The 20,009-nt window shown below is 34.5% G+C and overlaps 2 protein-coding genes across 5 annotated transcripts in view; one reads left to right on the top strand and one right to left on the bottom strand.

Moving 5' to 3' along the window:
- Window positions 1–589: 589 nt before the first annotated feature.
- The window catches only part of LOC106666649 (E3 ubiquitin-protein ligase AMFR-like), a 19,649-nt gene continuing 229 nt past the window's right edge, over window positions 590–20,009 (bottom strand). Inside the window, exons 2-7 of one of the 3 annotated variants that reach the window (XM_014393984.2) lie at window positions 10,941–11,037; window positions 10,659–10,755; window positions 6,145–6,276; window positions 3,629–3,799; window positions 3,448–3,566; window positions 590–1,430 (exon numbers count right to left, since the gene is read on the bottom strand). In XM_014393984.2, coding sequence (XP_014249470.1) covers window positions 642–1,430; window positions 3,448–3,566; window positions 3,629–3,799; window positions 6,145–6,235 — 1,170 coding nt within the window. In that variant the 5' untranslated portion in view covers window positions 6,236–6,276; window positions 10,659–10,755; window positions 10,941–11,037 and the 3' untranslated portion in view covers window positions 590–641. Of the gene's footprint in view, window positions 1,431–3,447; window positions 3,567–3,628; window positions 3,800–6,144; window positions 6,277–10,658; window positions 10,903–10,940; window positions 11,038–20,009 lie in introns of those variants that run through there. The other 2 variants (XM_024228043.1, XM_014393986.2) reach the window with 2 other exon arrangements.
- LOC106666650 (neuroparsin-A-like) overlaps window positions 17,847–20,009 on the top strand; it is a 15,134-nt gene continuing 12,971 nt past the window's right edge. The window contains exon 1 of one of the 2 annotated variants that reach the window (XM_014393987.2): window positions 17,847–18,855. The gene's annotated coding sequence lies outside the window, so the exon portion shown is untranslated. Of the gene's footprint in view, window positions 18,856–19,235; window positions 19,676–20,009 lie in introns of those variants that run through there. The other variant, XM_014393988.2, reaches the window with a different exon arrangement.

Here is a 20,009-nt window from a genome sequence, read left to right as displayed (position 1 = left end):
AAAAACCTCCAGGAAAAGGACCTGTCCTTTCACTGCTACCTTGAAAGAACGCCAATTAGGAATGTTGCCTAACGTATATCCAATGAAACTTTTCACTATTGAGTTCTGCTGGAACACATCTTAAAGGCGGCAAATCTCAACATAAAAAAAGGGTGGCGGATGAATATGAAACTACTGAGGTTCGGGTAAAAATCATCCAAGGCAAGACACTCTGGGAAAGAAACTAAAGTGGTGGAGGACAAGGACCTACTATAGGTTCAGATTGCGATTGTGTACTTTGTGGAGTACATTGGAAGTTAAATATGCAAAGAGGAGGCGGCTATGATGCTCCTATGTACATCGACTATGGGTCAGCTAAACAAGATGACCAGAATAAAAACTCGGTTTGGAGTTCTAGTTTTCAAAGTATGGACTTTTCGGATATTAGCAAAGAGGGAAGTAGTTGATCACTTTCCTGGGTATGAAAATATAGAAGGGTTAGATAGAAGCAACCAACGATTTTCTTAAACCCCAATATTAAGAATCTTAATGTGGATTGATGGTTCCGTTAATATTTCTATGTAGGTTAAAACAGGTTAAAATAAATAGATTACAATAAAAAAAAGTTTATTTTACTAAAACAAATTAAATATATGAAATGTTTATTCAAATACAAATTCTCTTTTACATATTGGACATTGGTTTGATGTTTTCAAACATTTCCTCAGACAATCACCATGGAATATATGATGACAGGGTGTGAACCTTGCCAGTTTCATAGGATTCAAACAAATTGCACAGACGTCATCGAACTTGACAAGCTCGTCTCTCGTTGCATACCTGTACTGTTTGAGTATATTTCTTTCGGTGTTCAGATCATTGAAACTTTTATAGTATGTATCTTTCAGTCTTAAATAAACATTATTATAAATACCTAATAAAAAACATTTGTACTGGCTATTTAATAATACTGGTATGGCAAATAAGAGAGATATTATCGCCGTCGACACTTGCATGATTACAGGTACCCACAGAGACTCCAAGTTGTCCAAATACGATATTTGAAGATACGTTATGAAGCTGAGAGAAAGCTCTATAAATACTTTTTCAGTAATCAAATAATACGTCCATGTAAATATGGTGTACAAGAGTGTCGGTTTGTAGTTCTCCAAACCTTGTTCTAATCCAAAAACTAACAACATAAAAACTACTGTAATTATAAAGGTAACCGCTTTGGTCCATTCTAACACAATTTTCGTCGCAGACATCGCCAAATGTTTTATGTTCGAATGTTCAGTTATGTGAACGTAGGGTGACCAATCTTCTTTCTCGATAAGCTCCTTGATGTAGGAGACACAGTATGCAATGACATTGTAGAACATGAGCGTGTAGAGACAAGTCACTCTTTGACCAGGTACTAACACCAAATCGCACAGAATGAAAAACATCATCTGCACACAAAAAACAAATATTTAATTTTTCAAATAATGCAAGAAGTTGTCTGCAAATTTACCACTATGCAAACATTAAACAAACATTGAAAAAATGATAAATGTTCAAATAATATAAATAAGTAGTAATTTAGTTATACATTAATATTAATCTATTTTATCATAAAAATTAAATTAATTCAAGCTTATGAATGATCATCTCAATTAATTAAGGTTTTTGGTTGAGATAAAAAAGTCAATGGCACGAGCGGGATTCGAACCCACGATCTTCGGCTAGATACACCGCTGCTCTACCACTTGAGCTATCGTGACCTCGATCCACTCGGACACCAACTTCCTATCTCAACCCCACCTTTTGAGTTTTCCCTCCTTTTTGCCATTTTTCCCCGCTAATCCCGCTCGTGCCATTGTCTTTTTTATCTCAACCAAAAACCTTAATTAATTGTGATATATTAATTGGTCAAGCGGACCACGAAATTAGTGAATTTAATTATTTGAAATGAAGTATAATTCACTAAAGCTCTCCGTGGCCATTTCATTTGTCGCCGAGAATCCAATCCGATTACACGACATTTGAAAAATGGCAAAAAGAAGGGAAAACTCAAAAGGTGGGGTTGAGATAGGAAGTTGGTGTCCGAGTGGATCGGGGTCACGATAGCTCAAGTGGTAGATCAGCGGCGTATCTAGCCGAAGATCGTGGGTACGAATCCCGCTCGTGCCATTGACTTTTTTATCTCAACTAAAAACCTTAATTAATTGTGATATATTAATTGGTCAAGCGGACCACGAAATTAATGAATTTTTAATGGATCATCTCAATGTGCCTATCCTAGCAGGCTGTCTGTCAGACGTACACTGAAAATAGTAAAATGCGTCTGAAAGACCAAGATGAGGAAATCACAGAGATGAAATATGAATGAGACATGTTAACTAGCCCTAGAATATAACTCGCGACTAGTAACAACTGATTTTGACTAATGACAAAATTTAATATTTAGCTTACTACATGTTAAAATATATTGTACAGCCATACTTCGAAAAACCGCCAAAATCCCAAGCTTTTTTGTGTGTAAAACTCATATTTTCTCCGCTTCATGGAAAAACATTGAATCGTATAACCTAACTCAAACCCTAACCCTCCGGAAAGAGCATCCGATATTCCTGGCTCCTAGGGAAAACTTTAACATGGTAAACTCCAGACAAGCCTTAGTACCAAAAAGATGGAGAAAAAGGGAAAAACTCAATCAAGGAAGTGTATCTGTTGGCACACTGATGAATCTAGGATCAAGAAGGTAAAGGGCCAAACAAAAATAACGAGATCCTCTTGAACCTGATTCAACCCAACCTAACCTAACTCAACTCAGCGCAATCCCTCGCAACACGAAAATAGTCACGCAAATAAATTTTATGCGTCCAGCTCAAAAACTGATAGCCTTCATTTATTAGATTATAAATAAAATGAAAAGTGTACTGAGGCTTGTTGTTTCATGGGAAAACATTGAATCAAGGATATGTAACCCCAAGCCAACCCATGCGCACTTCCCTTTCCCGAAAAATTTTGTATATAGCTTAAAAACATAACCACGTTACAAGAAAATCATTTTTAAAACGTGCTTGAAATATTTTTAAAATCATTAGTTTACTTATTGCTTAAAATTAATATTATCACATAAATCTGCCACGATGAACTAATTTAGAGAGCAATAGCCTTTTTAATATGATCCTTTCTCATACATAAACTGGTCCTCCGGGCCGGATGACCAATTTATGTACGGTAAAGGGCGACCCAATACAATCTGGCAAAAGTTAAAACTTGTGGATTCTTGGGGAGGGGGCGTTTACGCTCAATTATGCTGGATTGTCCTTTCGTATAAATACAAGGAGTGGTTAAAATAAGCGAAGAAGTGAGTACACAGACAAACTGAACGTGGCGAAATGCCAATTCAACGAGGGTAGGCTGGACATGATGATAGGTAAGGATCAAACTAGAAATTTTAGTGTGACATTGAGAACATACCTGGTTTATCATAGTCCACAAGTTTTGAAGCTGCATCATGGCTCTTTCTAGGTTGTCGAGAGGCCTGTATACTCTCAGTAAAAACTTGACGACCCCTGTTTTGATACAACACCAATGTTCTGAAAAATCCGCCACAAGATAGAATCACATATGCAAAAAATTTTAAATAACGTTTATTTACCTTTTATCTGCAATGCGATCCCCCTCATTCCACTAATAGGATATAAATAGTTCGCTAACAATACCATTGGTAAAACCAAGAGTGAATAAATAAGGCCAACGCTTTGGAGTAAAATGTAAGACCACTCTTTGATTAAATATGGCAGAAGCAAAATAATAGATAATAAGCAAACTGAAAGAAATTAAAACACATTTTTATTTAAAATATGTATATGTATTTATATTTACAGTTAAAAGTAAATGATTATTTGGAGATCGTGAGATGCGGTCTGGTGTGACGTAGAATTTAGAAAAACATTTTTTTATCGTGCCAACGTTTCGATCTTTATTGAGATCATCTTCAGGGCATGGGATTTATAAACATTCTTTAAATTTTACAAATACACGTAGGATGTGAAAAAAAGGAATTTATGCAATGCTAGAAATTTTAGATTCAATCATAGTATTTGTACTCACTCAAAGTGTTTGTTTTCTGTGTAGATGTGTCATTCTTGTGTGACGTGTTGAGAGATATTAATGTTTTATGTCTATATACATTGGATTTTCAAAGGGGTGCGGAAAGAAGACGGGATAGAAAGACATTTTTATATGAGGAGTCGGCTTCTTTGAGGTGAAAGGAGCTGACAATGGGAAAAACGTAGTTAATGGTTCGGATTCCTTTCAGGATTATACAGACGGGGAAAATTAGAGAAAGGAAAGCCAAATTGTTGAAGAATTAGACTATGTAGAAATGTTTGATGTGTGGAATGTGATGAATGTTTTATATGTTATATTGTATGTTTTGTGTGATGTGATGTATGTGTGTTATCGATATTGAATTTGATTAATGATATTGGCGTTGCTGCGACTGAGTTTACATGTGTCTGTTCTGTAATTGCTGCTGTGTTTATCCCTGTTGATATAAACCATTTCTAAAAAGTTACGTTTATGCTTGTTTTGTTCTGTATGTAATATTTTGGGATTGTTGAAGTCAAAATTGTGTTAGTGTTCAAAATGGTGTAGGATTTTTTGCAATCATATATAGTTGCTTTACTTTCTTATCCAGATATTGGGATGTAATAGCTCATACTATATTACTCATACTACCTCATAATACATCACACCAGAACACATCTCACGATTTCTGAATAATTATCGATTAACGATCACTAATCACCACACACGTTACGTTTATGTTTGTTTTGTTCTGTGTTTAATATCGAGTTGTGTTGCTGTTCAAAATGGTGGGGAGCAAGTGCTGTAGGATTTTATTTACGTTTTGTGCAATAGTAGATATGTTGTTTTATCCTCTTATTCAGATATTGGGATGTAATTCCGATGTAAGTTTTTTTTTTTTGCCTTATGGTCTAGCATATTGGCCAAATCTCTAACTCTCCCTAACCATCCCGATGTAAGTTGCCGGACAATTTTTCAAATTACGTCAGATTATTTGTTACTGGTGTGGGATCTTATCTTGGTCACTAAACACCAGACACACATGTTGAAAGTAAAAGTTAAAAATAGTTTCAATTAATTAAAATTTTTAGTTGAGATAAAAAAGTCAATGTCACGAGCGGGATTCGAACCCACGACCTTCGGCTAGATACGCCGCTACTCTACCACTTGAGTTATCGTGACTTCGATCCACTCGGACACCAACCTCCCACCTCAACCCAACCTTTCGAATTTTCCCTCCTTGAAAAATGGCAAAAAGGTGGGGATGAGATGGGAAGTTAGTTTCCGAATGGATCGAGGTCACGATAGGTCAAGTGGTAGAGTAGCGGCGTATCTAGCCGAAGGTCGTGGGTTCGAATCCCGCTCGTGACATTGACTTTTTTATCTTAACTAAAAACTTTAATTAATTGAACTTATTAACTGGTCAAGCGGACCACGAAAACAAGTGAAGTAAAAAAAGTGATTTACTTAAATCTGTCTAATAAAACAAAGTAGCCCTTTAATAAGTCTTATATTAAATTCAATGGTGGTAAATAAAATCTTAATTATGTTAATTATTAATTATAATTTAATTAGACACTCTGAAGTTGGCAAAATGCTTCAGCCAAGGATAGTCAGACCAACATGACCGGTAACGACCAAATTTCAGGTACATCACCTCCTAGACCACACGAGAAATCTTTACACTATTGGTTATTTATTTAATAAAGACTAACTTTTTCCAAACATTATTGTTTTGTAATTTGTTGGATTCGTGGGGAGCGGTCAAGAATAAAAAATTTATTGTTTTGGATGAGTATCTTTCATGTCAACAGTAAACTTTTAATCTGTTTGGTTTTCAATGTAAACAAACTAGTATTTACTTAAGGGGAGAAAACTCCTGTATACATAGATCTTTATGTTAGCTTAAGGTAATTAGTGTTTTACAATTAGCCTTAAGTAATAGTATTTGAGCATGGATGAACAAATTGTTGATTTAAGATGTCAGAACTTAGACTCCGAATTATAGCCATTTAGAACATGTTATATTAAATAAGCATCCAGTTTTGTGAGAGAGCTTTTTGGATTAAATTAAGTTTATACCTGAATTTGCAGTTTTGTCTGATTGTAGTTGAAGAGTAGATTTGCTCAAAAATTGTAGACTGTGAATCCTCGACCTGAATCTAGTCAACATCCCAGAAAATTTAACAGCTCCTTTTAAATGTTATACAAGATCTGAAAGAGAAATGTTATTTGGAAAAGATGAATTTTGAATAATTCAGAAAACCGTAGACTGAGTCAGCAGTTTGTTATAAATCCTATATTCTATCATAATGAAACTATTAGTTTAGCCTTCTTTTTTTTCTTTCTTTTGTTAACCCTCTTTTCCTATTCTCTCAAAAAACTGAAACCATCTATCGTCACTTGTTGTTCTTTCGTACCACCTCAGTGGGCTTTTTCGTCTCACCACACATCAACACGCTATTTCTTTAAAGTTTTCATTCGTATGCCCTTGTTTTATTGACTTTTAATGCAGCCCATTTTCGCTCCTCATTTATTTTAAGCCATTTTATTTCACACGATATTTAGGGCCTCATTTTCTTCACTATCACCTTCTTAAAGTTAACACCCACTTTTATCATTACACTATACTTTTTACATTATTTCTTCGATTCGGAAAACCAATCTTGGTGGAACATAGAAGAGAGCGGCCTACGTCAAAGATAACTAACATCTTTCCAAGTTAAATACAGTTCACTCAAGTAAGTTAATTTTTTTTAAATTATATATACATGTCATAAAAACTTTACAAAATGTGCACAAAAGATATTTTCATAATATTCTTCATCAGCAGGCCGGTCAGTTTTGAAGCAGGCCTATACTTCCATATCCTTGCTTCCTGTAACTGTGCTGTTGAACTAAGTTTAATTGTACTTTTTTATTGTTATATTTTGTAATTCTTCAAGTTATGATTTCATAGGTAAATATTCAACTTTTTAATAAAAAATGATGGATGACTTTTTTCCTTATTAAACATAATACCCTATCTTTCACATTGTCTTCCGCTGATGCGAATTTCTCCTTTCGGACCGTTCCCAAATAGTCTCTGTCCCGTATAAGCCCCCTCATCTAACCATCCAGCAGTCCCTGAATGCTCAAGCAACTCCGCTTCCCTATTAACGACATCCCAAAATGCATAAAATATTTCCCATTGGCATTATGCAGATGATTCCCAAATTTACCTTTCCTCCCAATTTCCTGACTTACAAACTGCAATTGAAAGAATTCAGGAGGGCTTAAACTGCATTTAAGTTACTGTGATTGTTCATTATTTTGAGGGCTGATGAAAATAGGCTTAACATGAACGTAGGAAAAGTCCCAGGCTATTCTGTTTGGATCCAATTATTTCCTTTAACTCCTATCCATCCATTTACAATCAACTATCAACATTTCTTTCTGTCCCAACTCCAAACTCTCTTGGTAACTTCAAGATAAATTTAAATGTCTAACGGATTGTTTTGTACGTTTTATCATTGGCCCCCATCTTACTGATCTACTGATTTGAAATGGTGATACGGGTGTTTGTATAGGATCTCTTTTCCAACACAGCTTCACGGAGATTATTCGAACATCTTTCTACAAAGATGATCAGAAAGATAATCAACGGACATAATTCAATCATGCCAGTTGTTCATTATTTTGATGAGTCAATGTTATACTCTACACAAAATGGATTAGTCAGAGGCAAGGTTTCTGGAGAATCCAGTTTCTTCCATGGTATCCAAACTCACCAAAGAAAGCCAGTATAAGGGAACTCTCTCATTATCTTATGCTTACACCACGGCATTGATCCAGTGAGGAGAATTGGCGAAAGATTTTTAGACAGTCTGGTAGGAGAGAAAATAATGTGCTATGAAGGACTGACCTAAAATATAACAAACTGTATTGGTGACAAATCGGAGCCCTGAGGCACACCAGAGGCAACATGGACAAGGCACACCAAAATTTTACAATAAGATTTCTTCCAGAAACAAAAAAAATCAATCCATCCCTATTCTTAACCTTATAAGTTTTTTGAACCCATTCTACATCTATACTTGAGTCATGAAAAGAAATATTTACGAGGTTATGTTTTATGGAGGAGTTTAACCAATAAGAAGCGATCTATCATGTCAACGGAGTTAGACAAATCCATGTAAAATACATTTTGACTGACTTACAGGTAATCCTTTTAAAAACAAAGCATTGAAAAATGAAGCCAAATATTGAGGAGTTACACTAGGAAACTTTGCGAAAAGATATTGGCGCTACAACAGAAAAGGAAGGACAGCAGGAAAAAACTGATGTCGTAGACCAGATATTGTCAATGATAGTGAGGCAGATGTACGGTGCAATTGCCTGGGATGATAAAATCAAACAAACAACAAAACCAAGAGAATTTACAAAAATAGAGATGCTCGTGTATTTGTATCCCTGGAGTGAGCTAAACATCAATAAAGAAGAATCTCCAAAGCGATTAAAACTTGAATGGAAGGACAAGAAAGTCTTAATGTGAGAGCCTCCGATATTCCTGGCTCCTAGGATGAAGACGTGAACAGGGTAAAAAAACCAGAACATAGTACCAAAAATGAGGAGGAAAAGAGAAAAACTCAATCCAGGAAGGGTATATGTTGGAACACCGATGAATCTAGCATCAAGAAGGTACATGGAAGCATTTTGTCAAACAAAACTATCAAGAGCCTCTTAAACCGGGTTCAACCCAACCGAACCTCACCCAGCTCAGTGCGAGCCCCGTCAACACAAAACTGGTTACGCAAAGAAATTTTATTACTCAAAAGGCAGAGTTTAAAAGTGGTTTTTTGCTAGTCTGTCAGGCTTAAAGTCTTAATGGAATATGTTCTTATCTCATTTGTCCAAAATTCGACTTATCCAGTTTTAACTCGAGGGCGCAGATATAATAAAACAAAAGAAGCTGAATATAAACCGTTATAATTGGGCCTAATCAATTCCTTAATGATTTTGGACTCACCAGTGCGCTATAAGTACAGAACAAAGTAAACAATATCCCTCGATGTGTGCGGTAGGCCAAATTCTAATGAATTTACATCTGCATGTACAATCCTCGTAAACGACCACGTTTTTACGGGAGCAACCTTTCATGAAACTGTTGTAGGATACGTTTAAACGAAAGGCTCAATACTGCCATTATGGAATTCATAACTTTAGGTTAAACAGAACATTTATTTATAGAGTGATAGTTACAGAGTTGAAAGAGATAGACACAGGGAATCACAGCACAGACAGAAGAGTCTGTGTCTGATTACAACTTGAAGCCAAAGTTGCAATTTTTTTTTTATTACAATACAAGAATCAACAAATCAAAAGTGGAGGTAAGTGCATTAGCTCCGAGTTCGTTCATTCCCTGAGGTCAAGGTGAAGCATGCGCCAAGTTTTAAATATAACACGTAAAGGTTAGGAAACTTGAATGTTGCAATTCACCTAGGCTTTTTTTCGAAATCGAGTCGAAATTTTAATCCTGTCGTTTTATTCTAACCAAGGAATATCGATAAGAGTCCCGAGATCAGCTTGAACAAATTTGAACGAAACGATATCAAATATTGCATCAGTGATGTTTGTCTAGGTGCGATGTCACCTAAGATATCAAATTCCAAGACAAATTCCGTTTTTCTTTTAAGTTGTATTGTTGAAATACTGCCAATTATAAGCTGCCGATAATAAAGTCCGACGGTCATCAACTATACCTCTTTTAAATCATTTATGTAAAAGCCTCATTTGTACGTCGAAAAAAAAAACATTTTTGACTTCTTTAATACACGTTCCAGCAGAACATTCTTGATAAAAATGGAGGAAAAAGCTTCTAATTAATCAATGAAACTATTCACTTGTCTTACGTGGCTCGAATACCTAATGTAATGCAAAAATTTAACATAATTGCGATGTTTCGTGCTATATCATCAGGAAATGGAAGGAGATGAATTAAAAAAAATATGACTATGTTTTATCCCTCAAGAGAGTTTTTGGTGTAGCAATCGCAGGAGAAAATTATATACAGGAATTTAAATAATACAGGAAATAAATAATTTTATAATAGAGAAAGGATGTTGAAAGTTTTAAAATTACAAAAGAAGAATGTGACTTTGAAAAAACAATTTTATATTTAAAGAAAACTCATCGGGTGTTAATGAACGAATACAACGCCAGATAGGTGCAACGACCCGAATCAAGTTGCTCAAGGCGATACAAACTTGACCAGACTTTTCCGCCAAAATGTACAGCATACAAATAAACAAATTTTATATATTACAAGAAAGACTTAAATGAGCTAATAACATTATGCTCACTGGTTGTGATTGTAACATGAACATGAAGTACATAGAAACAAGAAAGAAGAAAAAGGTAACGGAGGTTGATATTTCAAGAAAATTTAGATGGCGATTGTTTTTCCATCATCCCTCGAAATTCCATTGAAATTTTTGAAATTACCATCGTTTTTTTTTCATGAAAAGTCCAATCTATTTTGTATGACGGATTATCGAAGATCTTAGTAAAGGTTAGAATGTGAAAAAAATCTGGTTTAGTGTATGGCATCGTCTTACCTCACTGGTTCTTCAGGCGTTTCGAATTAAGGCGACACCTTTCACATTATAGCACTGGACGACGAGCTGTGCACTCTGAGAGTGGCTCTGTTGAAATCTGAAATTATTGTTCAATGGACGTTATTGTGTAGTGCGTCAAGATGCGGATGTTTACTCGTCATCTAAGAGTCGAAACGGAAATAGAAAGACGCTCTGCCAAGTCTGAGCTCCCACTCTGAAATCCTCCCCCTGCCATATCTGCGTACGCGGTCTCTTACTGTTTGCAAACAAAATGACTCTTACCTTTATTTTTCTGTCGCAGTATCTTCGGCGATGAAAGGCGTATTTTGTAGATTGTTGATACCGCCCCCGCACCAAGTCAACGAGCTGTACGCAGCATCTGTAAAATTGCGAAGCTAACCAAAATCGTCTAACTAAAAATATTGAGAGGCTTTTGTGTAATAGATGAAAATTTATTAAATATTAACATACTTGAAAGATAGTAATATTAGTTTTTTTTCTCTCTAAGTGCAATTCCGGATGAAACTGAGTAGTTAGCAGGCTAAAATTATGGTTAACTACAGACGTAGGGGGCGGCGCTGGCCACGGCGCTCATCACTGTAAGGTAAAGGTCCCGGGTTCGAATCCAGCTGCCTTGCAGTCGAACCCGACATACTTACAAATGGACTTTTTTTAAAAACACCGGCACCCTGAGGCTTCATATAACCTCTGCTGTTGCGAACCCTCGTAAAAAAAAGTACAGACGTGGGATCACCAAATTGCAATGAAACGTTTTTTTGGTGATATTAGATCGGAAAATATTAGACAAATATCTAAGCTTTCTTGCAAAGCCCTAGGAACCGAAGAAAAAAAATTAAGTTTGGTATTTAAATCTAGGATATAGAAATAAAATCAGGATTGTTTCAAATGTTATTATACATATAAAAAGTGGCAAAAACCAAAAAACCTGTTATGCAAGTATTTCATAGATATTATATGTCAGATTTGTATTTTTAAGTAGGATATAAAAATAATATGACGGAATTTATTAAATGGGATTAGTTATATAAAATTACAATTAATTAAGGTTTTTAGTTGAGATACAAAAGTCAATGGCACGAGCGGGATTCGAACCCACAATCTTCGGCTAGATACGCTGCTGCTCTACCACTTGAGCTATCGTGACCTCGATCCACTCGGACACTAACTTTCCTTTTTGCCATTTTTCAAATGTCGTGTAATCGGATTGGATTCTCGGCGACAATTGAAATGGCCACGGAGAGTTTTAGTGAAGATATACTTCATTTTAACTTATTCAGTTCACTAGTTTTCATGGTCTGCTTGACCAGTTAATATCTTTCAATTAATTAAGGTGAGGTAAGTTGAGATAAAAAAGTCAATGTCACAAGCGCGGAGTCGAAGTGTCGATAGCTCAGGGGGTAGAGTAGCGGCGTATCTAGCCGAAGGTCGTGGGTTCGAATCCCGATCGTGACATTGACTTTTTATCTCAACTAAAAACCTTAATTAATTGAAAAATATTAATTGGCCAAGCGGACCACGAAAATTAGTGAATTAAAATTAATTTTTTTAATAAAAACTAATACTAAGATTGCATTACCCCCGTGCACATCTGCCCGATGCTATGCTATGCCACCCTACTCTACGCTATGCGATCCCCGCTGTCCAGATTTTCGTCGGGTCGCATCGAGTACAGTCGAAGACAAAAGGACCGGACACTCATATTTTTATTCAAACTACATTTATTATTGTCGTTATATTAATTACAACAAACTTATTTTAATATAAACCAAATTGAGTGAGTAAAATACTTTGTTTGAATATAAAATATATTTTGCATTGTATAAATTCACTTTTCCACATCCAAAATGTAATTGTTATATGTAAACAATCTTACAATTAATTAAGGTTTTTAGTTGAGATAAAAAAGTCAATGGCACAAGCGGGATTCGAACCCACGATCTTCGGCTAGATACGCCGCTGCTCTACCACTTGAGCTATCGTGACCTCGATCCACTCGGACACCAACTTCCCATCTCAACCCCACCTTTTGAGTTTTCCCTCCTTTTTGCCATTTTTCAAATGTCGTGTAATCTATTTGATTCTCGGCGACAAGTGAAATGGCCACGGAGAGCTTTAGTGAAGTATACTTCATTTTAATTAATTAAATTCACTATTTTTCGTGGTCCGCTTGACCAATTAATATCATCCAATTAATTAAGGTTTTAAGTTGAGATAAAAAGTCCTCCTTGAAAAATGGCAAAAAGGAGGGAAAATTCAAAAGGTGGGGTTGAGATAGGAAGTTGATGTCCGAGTGGATCGAAGTCACGATAGCTCAGGTGGTAGAGCAGCGGCGTATCTAGCCGAAGGTCGTGGGTTCGAATCCCGCTCGTGCCATTGACTTTTTTATCTCAACTAAAAACCTTAATTAATTGTAATATATTAATTGGTCAAGCGGACCACGAAATTAGTAAATTTAATGAAGTTATATAAAATGTTGCAAAAAAACAAAAAAACGAGTAAAGAAAAGTTGTTTTTGAGTAATTTACATTGTTCTCAAATATGGTTTTCTGGCTTCGTTGTGTATGTATTTCATGGTTATTAAATGTAAATCAACTTGTATTTTTAAACACGATATGAAAATAATATGAAGGGATATATTAAATAAGATTAGTTGTATAAAATATTGCAAAAATTTAAAAAAAACTATTAAAGTACGTAAAGAAAAATTATTTTTTGGAAAAACGGGATAGTTTTAATCACCCTTTAAAGCCATTAAACACAAATTTTCATCTCAAAAAAGCATCCTTAGGGGTTAGAGGAAAAATGAGTAATTTACATATTTTTTAAATACGTGTTTTTCTGGATATTTTGTGCACGTATTTTTAGGTTTTCCTATATCAGTCGATTACTATTTTTAAGTTTCAAAGAAGGATATGAAAATAATATGAAGGATTGTATTAAATGGGATTGATTAGTTATACAAAATGTTCGAAAACCAAAAAACGAGTAAAGCAGATTAAAAAAATTTGTTTTAGAATAAATCAATACGGATTGGTTTTAAGCCTCCTTTAAAGCCCTTAAATATGAAATTTCATCGCATAAAGCGCCCCTACGGGCCAGGAGATAAATGAATAATTTGGTTAATTCATTTTTTTTTTTTTAATGTGGCTTCCTGGCTTTGGTATGCATGTATTTCATGGTATTATGTACTTCATGTAACAGTCGATTTGTATTCTTAACTTTTTAGTAAGATATGAAAATAGTACGCAGGATTGTATTAAATGGGACTAGATTGTAAAAAGTTGCAAAAACCAATAAAACGCTCGGAGTAAAGTAAGTTAAAAAAATAATTCAGATTCGTTGTAGGCACTTTTTAAAGCTCTTAAATACGAATTTTCATTTCAAATAAAAAATAGACTTTTTGGGCTCCATTAGGCAGGGACAATTGTTTGTCTCCCATGATCGGTGTTCCATTTAAAAATTCCCAACTTCCCTGGGTTTTATCCAAATTCAACGTTATGAAAGCCGTTGGAATGCTGAATGTCTCTTCTTTCATCCTATGCCAAAAAGGGTTAGATGTTATGTTATCGTAAGTGAGAAAAATAGTGATGAAATCCACCAAGAGACCTCGAAAAAATATTGGGTTATAGTACATTCCAAATAGAGTGCAACCAACCGAGCTGTTCTATCTCAAAGTTTTCTCGAAAAATCTCGACCTTAATCCATAAATTATCTTTTTTTTCTATATCTAGAATCTCTGTTCCAATTTTTAGCCACATTTCTGAATTCAGCGTTAAATTTCCTATAAGAAGGAACTATTTTTAATCTTATCAAACGCCGATGTATTAATTCAATCTAAAATGATAAATTTTAAAAAAGTAGAAACTTTTGATACAATTCCAAAAATAACTGTATTTCAAGGAGAGGGGGCGTCGGTAGCCGCAACGGTTTAGGCGTTGACACGGCGCTTATCACTGTAAGGTAAAGGTCCCGGGTTCGAATCCAGCGGCCCTTGCATTCAAACCCGACATACTTACAAATGTTTGTTGTTTTTTTTCAAAAACAACGGCACCACGAGGGTTGATATGACCTCTGCTGTTGCGAACTGTCGTAAAAAAAATTGTAGGGGTGCCAAACTTCATAAAAACTTCTTCATTTAATAAGCTTTCTTATTGTGTACTCGAAGTTCCAAAAACGAACTTTTCGACGGTAAAATCAATCTGGAATGTTAAAAAATCGTGATTCAAATTTGTAAATTTAACAAAAGCAGAGTGAACTGTGTGATTTTGAAAATTTTAAGCAGCATTGTTGACGATGTATGATTTAAAAAAGGAATGAATTATGTAAGATTGTTAATTTTCTTAATCTCTTTATTGTGAAATAAAATGCTTTAAAAAAAAAGAGACTCACAACGATGTTCAAAATGCATTGGACCAACCTGTATATTCGAGTTATAATTTAATTACAAATTTATGTCTTTAATTTTTTTTCTGCTTTCGTTGTTCATGTACAATATTTCAACGCTATTAGATAACAGGCATTTTTTTAAATTCTTGGATAAGAAAATAAAATTCAGGTTTGCATTAAATGTGATTAAACATCTAAAAAGTTGCAAAAAACGCTTCTAGTACAGTAGGTAAAAAAGTTGTTTTTGTAAAAATCAATTCTGGCTCGTTTAAAGCATCCTGTAAAATTTTAAATACGAATATTTATTTAGAAATCGTAAGATGCGGTATGGTGTGACGTAGGTTTCAGAAAAACATTTTCTTTATCGTGCCAACGTTTCGATCTTTATTGAGATCATCTTTCTTTCTATCAAAAATATATTTTTTACATTTTTATTTTATTTTTTATATTTAAAAAAAATATATATACATATATATATTGCATTGTATAAATTCACTTTTCCACATCCTAAATGTATTTGTTAAATGTAAACAATGTTTGTAAATCCCAGGCCCTGAAGATGATCTCAATAAAGATCGAAACGTTGGCACGATAAAGAAAATGTTTTTCTGAAACCTACATCACACCAGACCGCATCTCACGATTTCTAAATAAATATCGATTAACAGTCACTAATCACCACACACTTAAATACGAATTTTCATCGCAAACGAAAGATCTACAATTTTGATCTTGATTAATCCGGTGGAATTTTTTCTCGCTGATATCAGGTGTTCCACTTAAAGATGTATAACTCTTTTGGATTTTATCCAAATTCAACAATATTGCTATCCTTAGAAAGCCGAATGCTTTTGTTCTTTTAGCCTATACCAAAAAGTTAATAGTTTATGTCATTGTAAGTGAGAAAAGAAAGGATGCAATTAACAAAAACTACTCAAAGGTTTTATTTTAATTCTCCTGTTCTAATCTATTTACGGTGGACATGTTTCTGCCATTAAGAGTACTTTATTGGATGTTAAACTACTGTAACGTTTTCTGTTGATCGGTGGAATTGTTTCAGAGTGATGACCATTTTTGTGATGTTTAAAAAAGTCAGGGGCATTTGGAAGGCAGACAATTTCAGAGAAAAAAAATTGATTTATTTTATTGTTATCATTAGCGTGTGTGGTGTTTAGTGACAGATAACCAATGATTATTTGGAGATCGTGAGATGCGGTCTGGTGTGACGTACGTTTTAGAAAACATTTTCTTTATCGTGCCAACGTTTCGATCTTTATTGAGATCATCTTCAGGGCTCAAAGTGTTTGTTTTCCGTGTAGATGTGTCACTCTTGAGTGTCGTGTTGAGAGTGTCCACCAGTGTGTGATTAATCCCGGGTGGTATTTTTTCTCGCCGATGTCCGCTTTTTCACTGAAAATTCTTAACTCCTCTGGATTTTATTTAATATCAACTGTCGAACAACCGATAGAAAGGTGAACATCTCATACTTCATCCTATGTAAAAACTGCTTAGATTTTATGGTAATATAAGTGAGAAATTAATTAAGGTTTTAGTTGAGATAAAAAAGTCAATGGCACGAGCGGGATTCGAACCCACGATCTTCGGCTAGATCCGCCGCTGCTCTACCACTTGAGCTATCGTGACCCCGATCCACTCGGACACCAACTTCCCATCTCAACCGCACCTTTTGAATTTTCCCTCCTTTTTGCCATTTTTCATATATCGTGTAATCGGATTGGATTCTCGGCGACAAATGAAATGGCCACGGAGAGTTATAGTGAATTATACTTCATTTTTATCATTAAATTCACTAATTTCGTGGTCCGCTTGACCAATTAATGTACTACAATTAATTAAGGTTTTTAGTTGAGAGAAAAATGGCAAAAAGGAGGGAAAATTCAAAAGGTTGGGTTGAGATGGGAAGTTGGTCTCCGAGTGGATCGAGGTCACGATAGCTCAAGTGGTAGAGCAGCAGCGTATCTAGCCGAAGATCGTGGGTTCGAATCCCGCTCGTGCCATTGACTTTTTTATCTCAACTAAAAACCTTAATTAATTGTAATATATTAATTAGTCAAGCGGACCACGAAATTAGTGAATTTAATAAGTGAAAAAATAAGGATGAAATCAACAAAACTCTCTAAATTTGTCATTTTATTTCCCTGGTTGTAATTAATTTACGGAGAACAATTTAGTAAATTTAGTGCCATTACTTGTATTTTATAGGGTTCTTAACCCTTGTAAAGTTTGTTGATCCGTGGAATCGTAATGTTATCGGTATTTTTGGACTGATCTACCGAAGGCATTTTTTCTCGTATGGTCCAGTGTTCCAGTTAAAAATTCATAACACATAACATTTATTACAAATCCAACTATTATAACCATCGGAAAGCCTAATTTCTCTTCTTTGAGCCTATATCAGCAACCTTTAGTTTTTATAGTATTTTAAGTAAGAAAAATGAGGATGAAATTGACAAAACTACCTCAAACGTTTTATTTTATTTCTCCTGTTGTATTTTATTTACGAAGGACAAGTTTGCGCCATTTAGTGTAATCTGTAGAGTCCTAAACTCTTGCTGTGTTTCCTATTGATCCGTGGAATTGTTCTAATGTTTTTAGTATTTTCTGGTTTTTGAAAAAAAATAATCGAAAGCTTCAGAGTAAGGAAAAATTTTAAAAAATTTCCTTCAACAGTTTGTATTCAGGTGTTTTTTAGGATGTAGAAAATGAATATCAAATTTTTTCTTGATAAAAATATATTTAATATACTTTGCTGAGTCGGTCGGTCACTTACGAGCCATAGCATGAGTATGGTAGATATTGAAATACATAATTTATCACCAAGCGACGTAGCAAAGTATAGTAAAATTTTTTTTTTACCAAGAAAAAAAGTTGATATTCTTTTTTCCTACCGACAAAACCACTGAACACAAATTTTTATGAAAATAAAAAAATTGGTTTTTTATTTCTCATTTTTTCACCTTCCAAATGCCTCTAGTTTTCCCCTCAACCCTTCCACACGAAACTTTAAAAGATTTACAAACTATAAAATATAATTAAAGGCACAAAGCGCACTTCCTTAAATAAATTGGAAGAGGAGAAATAAAATAAAACGTTTGAAGTGTTTTGGTTTATTTCATCATTATTTTTCCCCCTTATAAATAACATAACATCTAAACCTTTTTGACATAGTCTGAAAGAAGAGACATTCAGCTTTATAACAGTTGCCAAAATGTTGAATTTAAATCAAATCCAGAATAGTTATGAACGTTTAAGTGGAACATTGAACATCGGAGACAAAAAAATCGCTTAACCACCCCAAAAAGTGTTTTGTTTTTTTATTTGCGATGATAATTCGAATTTACGGGTTTTAAAGGGTGTCTAAAACGAATCCGAATTAGTTTTTTCAAGAATAATATATTTTTTGGGCCTGCTTTATTCGAAGTAACAACTTCAGTTAGAATACAAAACAACCTTTGGCCAGTACCGCAAAGCGAGAATGGGCGGACCAACACGACAGGCGATCAATCCGTGGACAAACGTACAACTACTTCCATTACCACCACCCGACATTTGGGAAGACTAAGACAAAATGTTGCCAGTGTCTCCATCAGTCGACCCTGGGTCCGCTTGTGCTCGCTGTCACGACTCGGTCATTCGATGTTCTTCGACTCTTTAATTAACCTTGAAATTTTCTCGTGGTCTGAAGAACGATGATCTGATCGTTTGGACGTTTTACGATCATCCTGGTCCGCCTATCGCTCTGCCCGCCGGAATTTCAACATCTTCAGTGGTAGGTTGTCTTTTTTCATGTTTCAAACTTCAAATAATTAATTTTTTTTTTTTTTAATGTAAGGTTTTGGTCGAAATGAAAAAGTGCCACGAGTGGGATTCGGACCCACGACCTTCGGCTTTCATTTCAACCAAAACTTTACATTAAAAAAAAGATTAATTATTTGAAAGAAATAATTTGGTCAATAGACCTCTAAATATAATGGCTTCAAATAATATTTGGAAAATTTCCGTTCCACTATTTGAGCAAATTTCAGTTAATAAAAAAACTCATAGGTCTGCAAGAAAGTAAAGGTACAGTGAAATATTTTCTCCCAGGCCTTTTATTTTCTCTTAAAAAAAAAATTATAATGGTGATAATAATAATAAATAAAAAGGTGATTATAGTTTAAATTGCGTATAGACATTTATTAGATATTTTTAGTTAGGGCAAGGTCTGCTAGCGTACTGGCGATAAATAATTATAACACAATTGTTATCAACCTTACACTAATAGATTATATGCTAAGGCTGCATAATTCAAAATGCAAACAGGCTTATCGTATTGACGGCCGAAAAAAAAGATCGAATCTCCAAAGAAATAGACACCTACAGTTTAGATGATAATAATAGAAGCTGTAAATAGTCAACAATGGATCCGGTGTAATCTATCTGAGATAGCTGTTAGATAGAAACGGGGGATAGCTTTCCCATATCGGCGCGTTTTCGATACAAAACAATTTTAATGTATTGTGCAAAATACACAGGGTGATCGTGAGACAAGTGGACTATGTTTACTGGAGAAGCCTGAACAGACTAAACAAAAAATCAATCAGAAAAAGGTAAATATTAGGGGAAAATATATATCTAAAAAAAGATGTATTTAAAGAAAAGTAGCACGCGAAAATTATATATGAATTATTTTTAAGCATAAAATCTAGTTTTCAATATTTCACAAAACAAAAGATTACACAAGCCTTCTTTTGTTTCTCCAGCAGTTAAAAAGTGAAACAGTTAATGAAAATCGTTTCACATAAGATTTATTTAGTTTTTAAAGCATTTTTCTAAGCATTTAAAATTTTAATTACTGTATTTTTTTTTTATAAGGAAATGAGTTTGTTAGTGGATATGATCTTTTCTTTTGGTAGGTATCTTTGTAATCAATCATTCGACCTT

The sequence above is a fragment of the Cimex lectularius genome, unplaced genomic scaffold, assembly GCF_000648675.2.
Source record: "Cimex lectularius strain Harlan isolate CLEC.00 unplaced genomic scaffold, Clec_2.1 scaffold173, whole genome shotgun sequence".
Taxonomy (NCBI): domain Eukaryota; kingdom Metazoa; phylum Arthropoda; class Insecta; order Hemiptera; family Cimicidae; genus Cimex; species Cimex lectularius.
The sequence above is the reverse complement of the archived record's forward strand: the minus strand, read 5'-3'. Positions and strand labels throughout refer to the sequence as shown.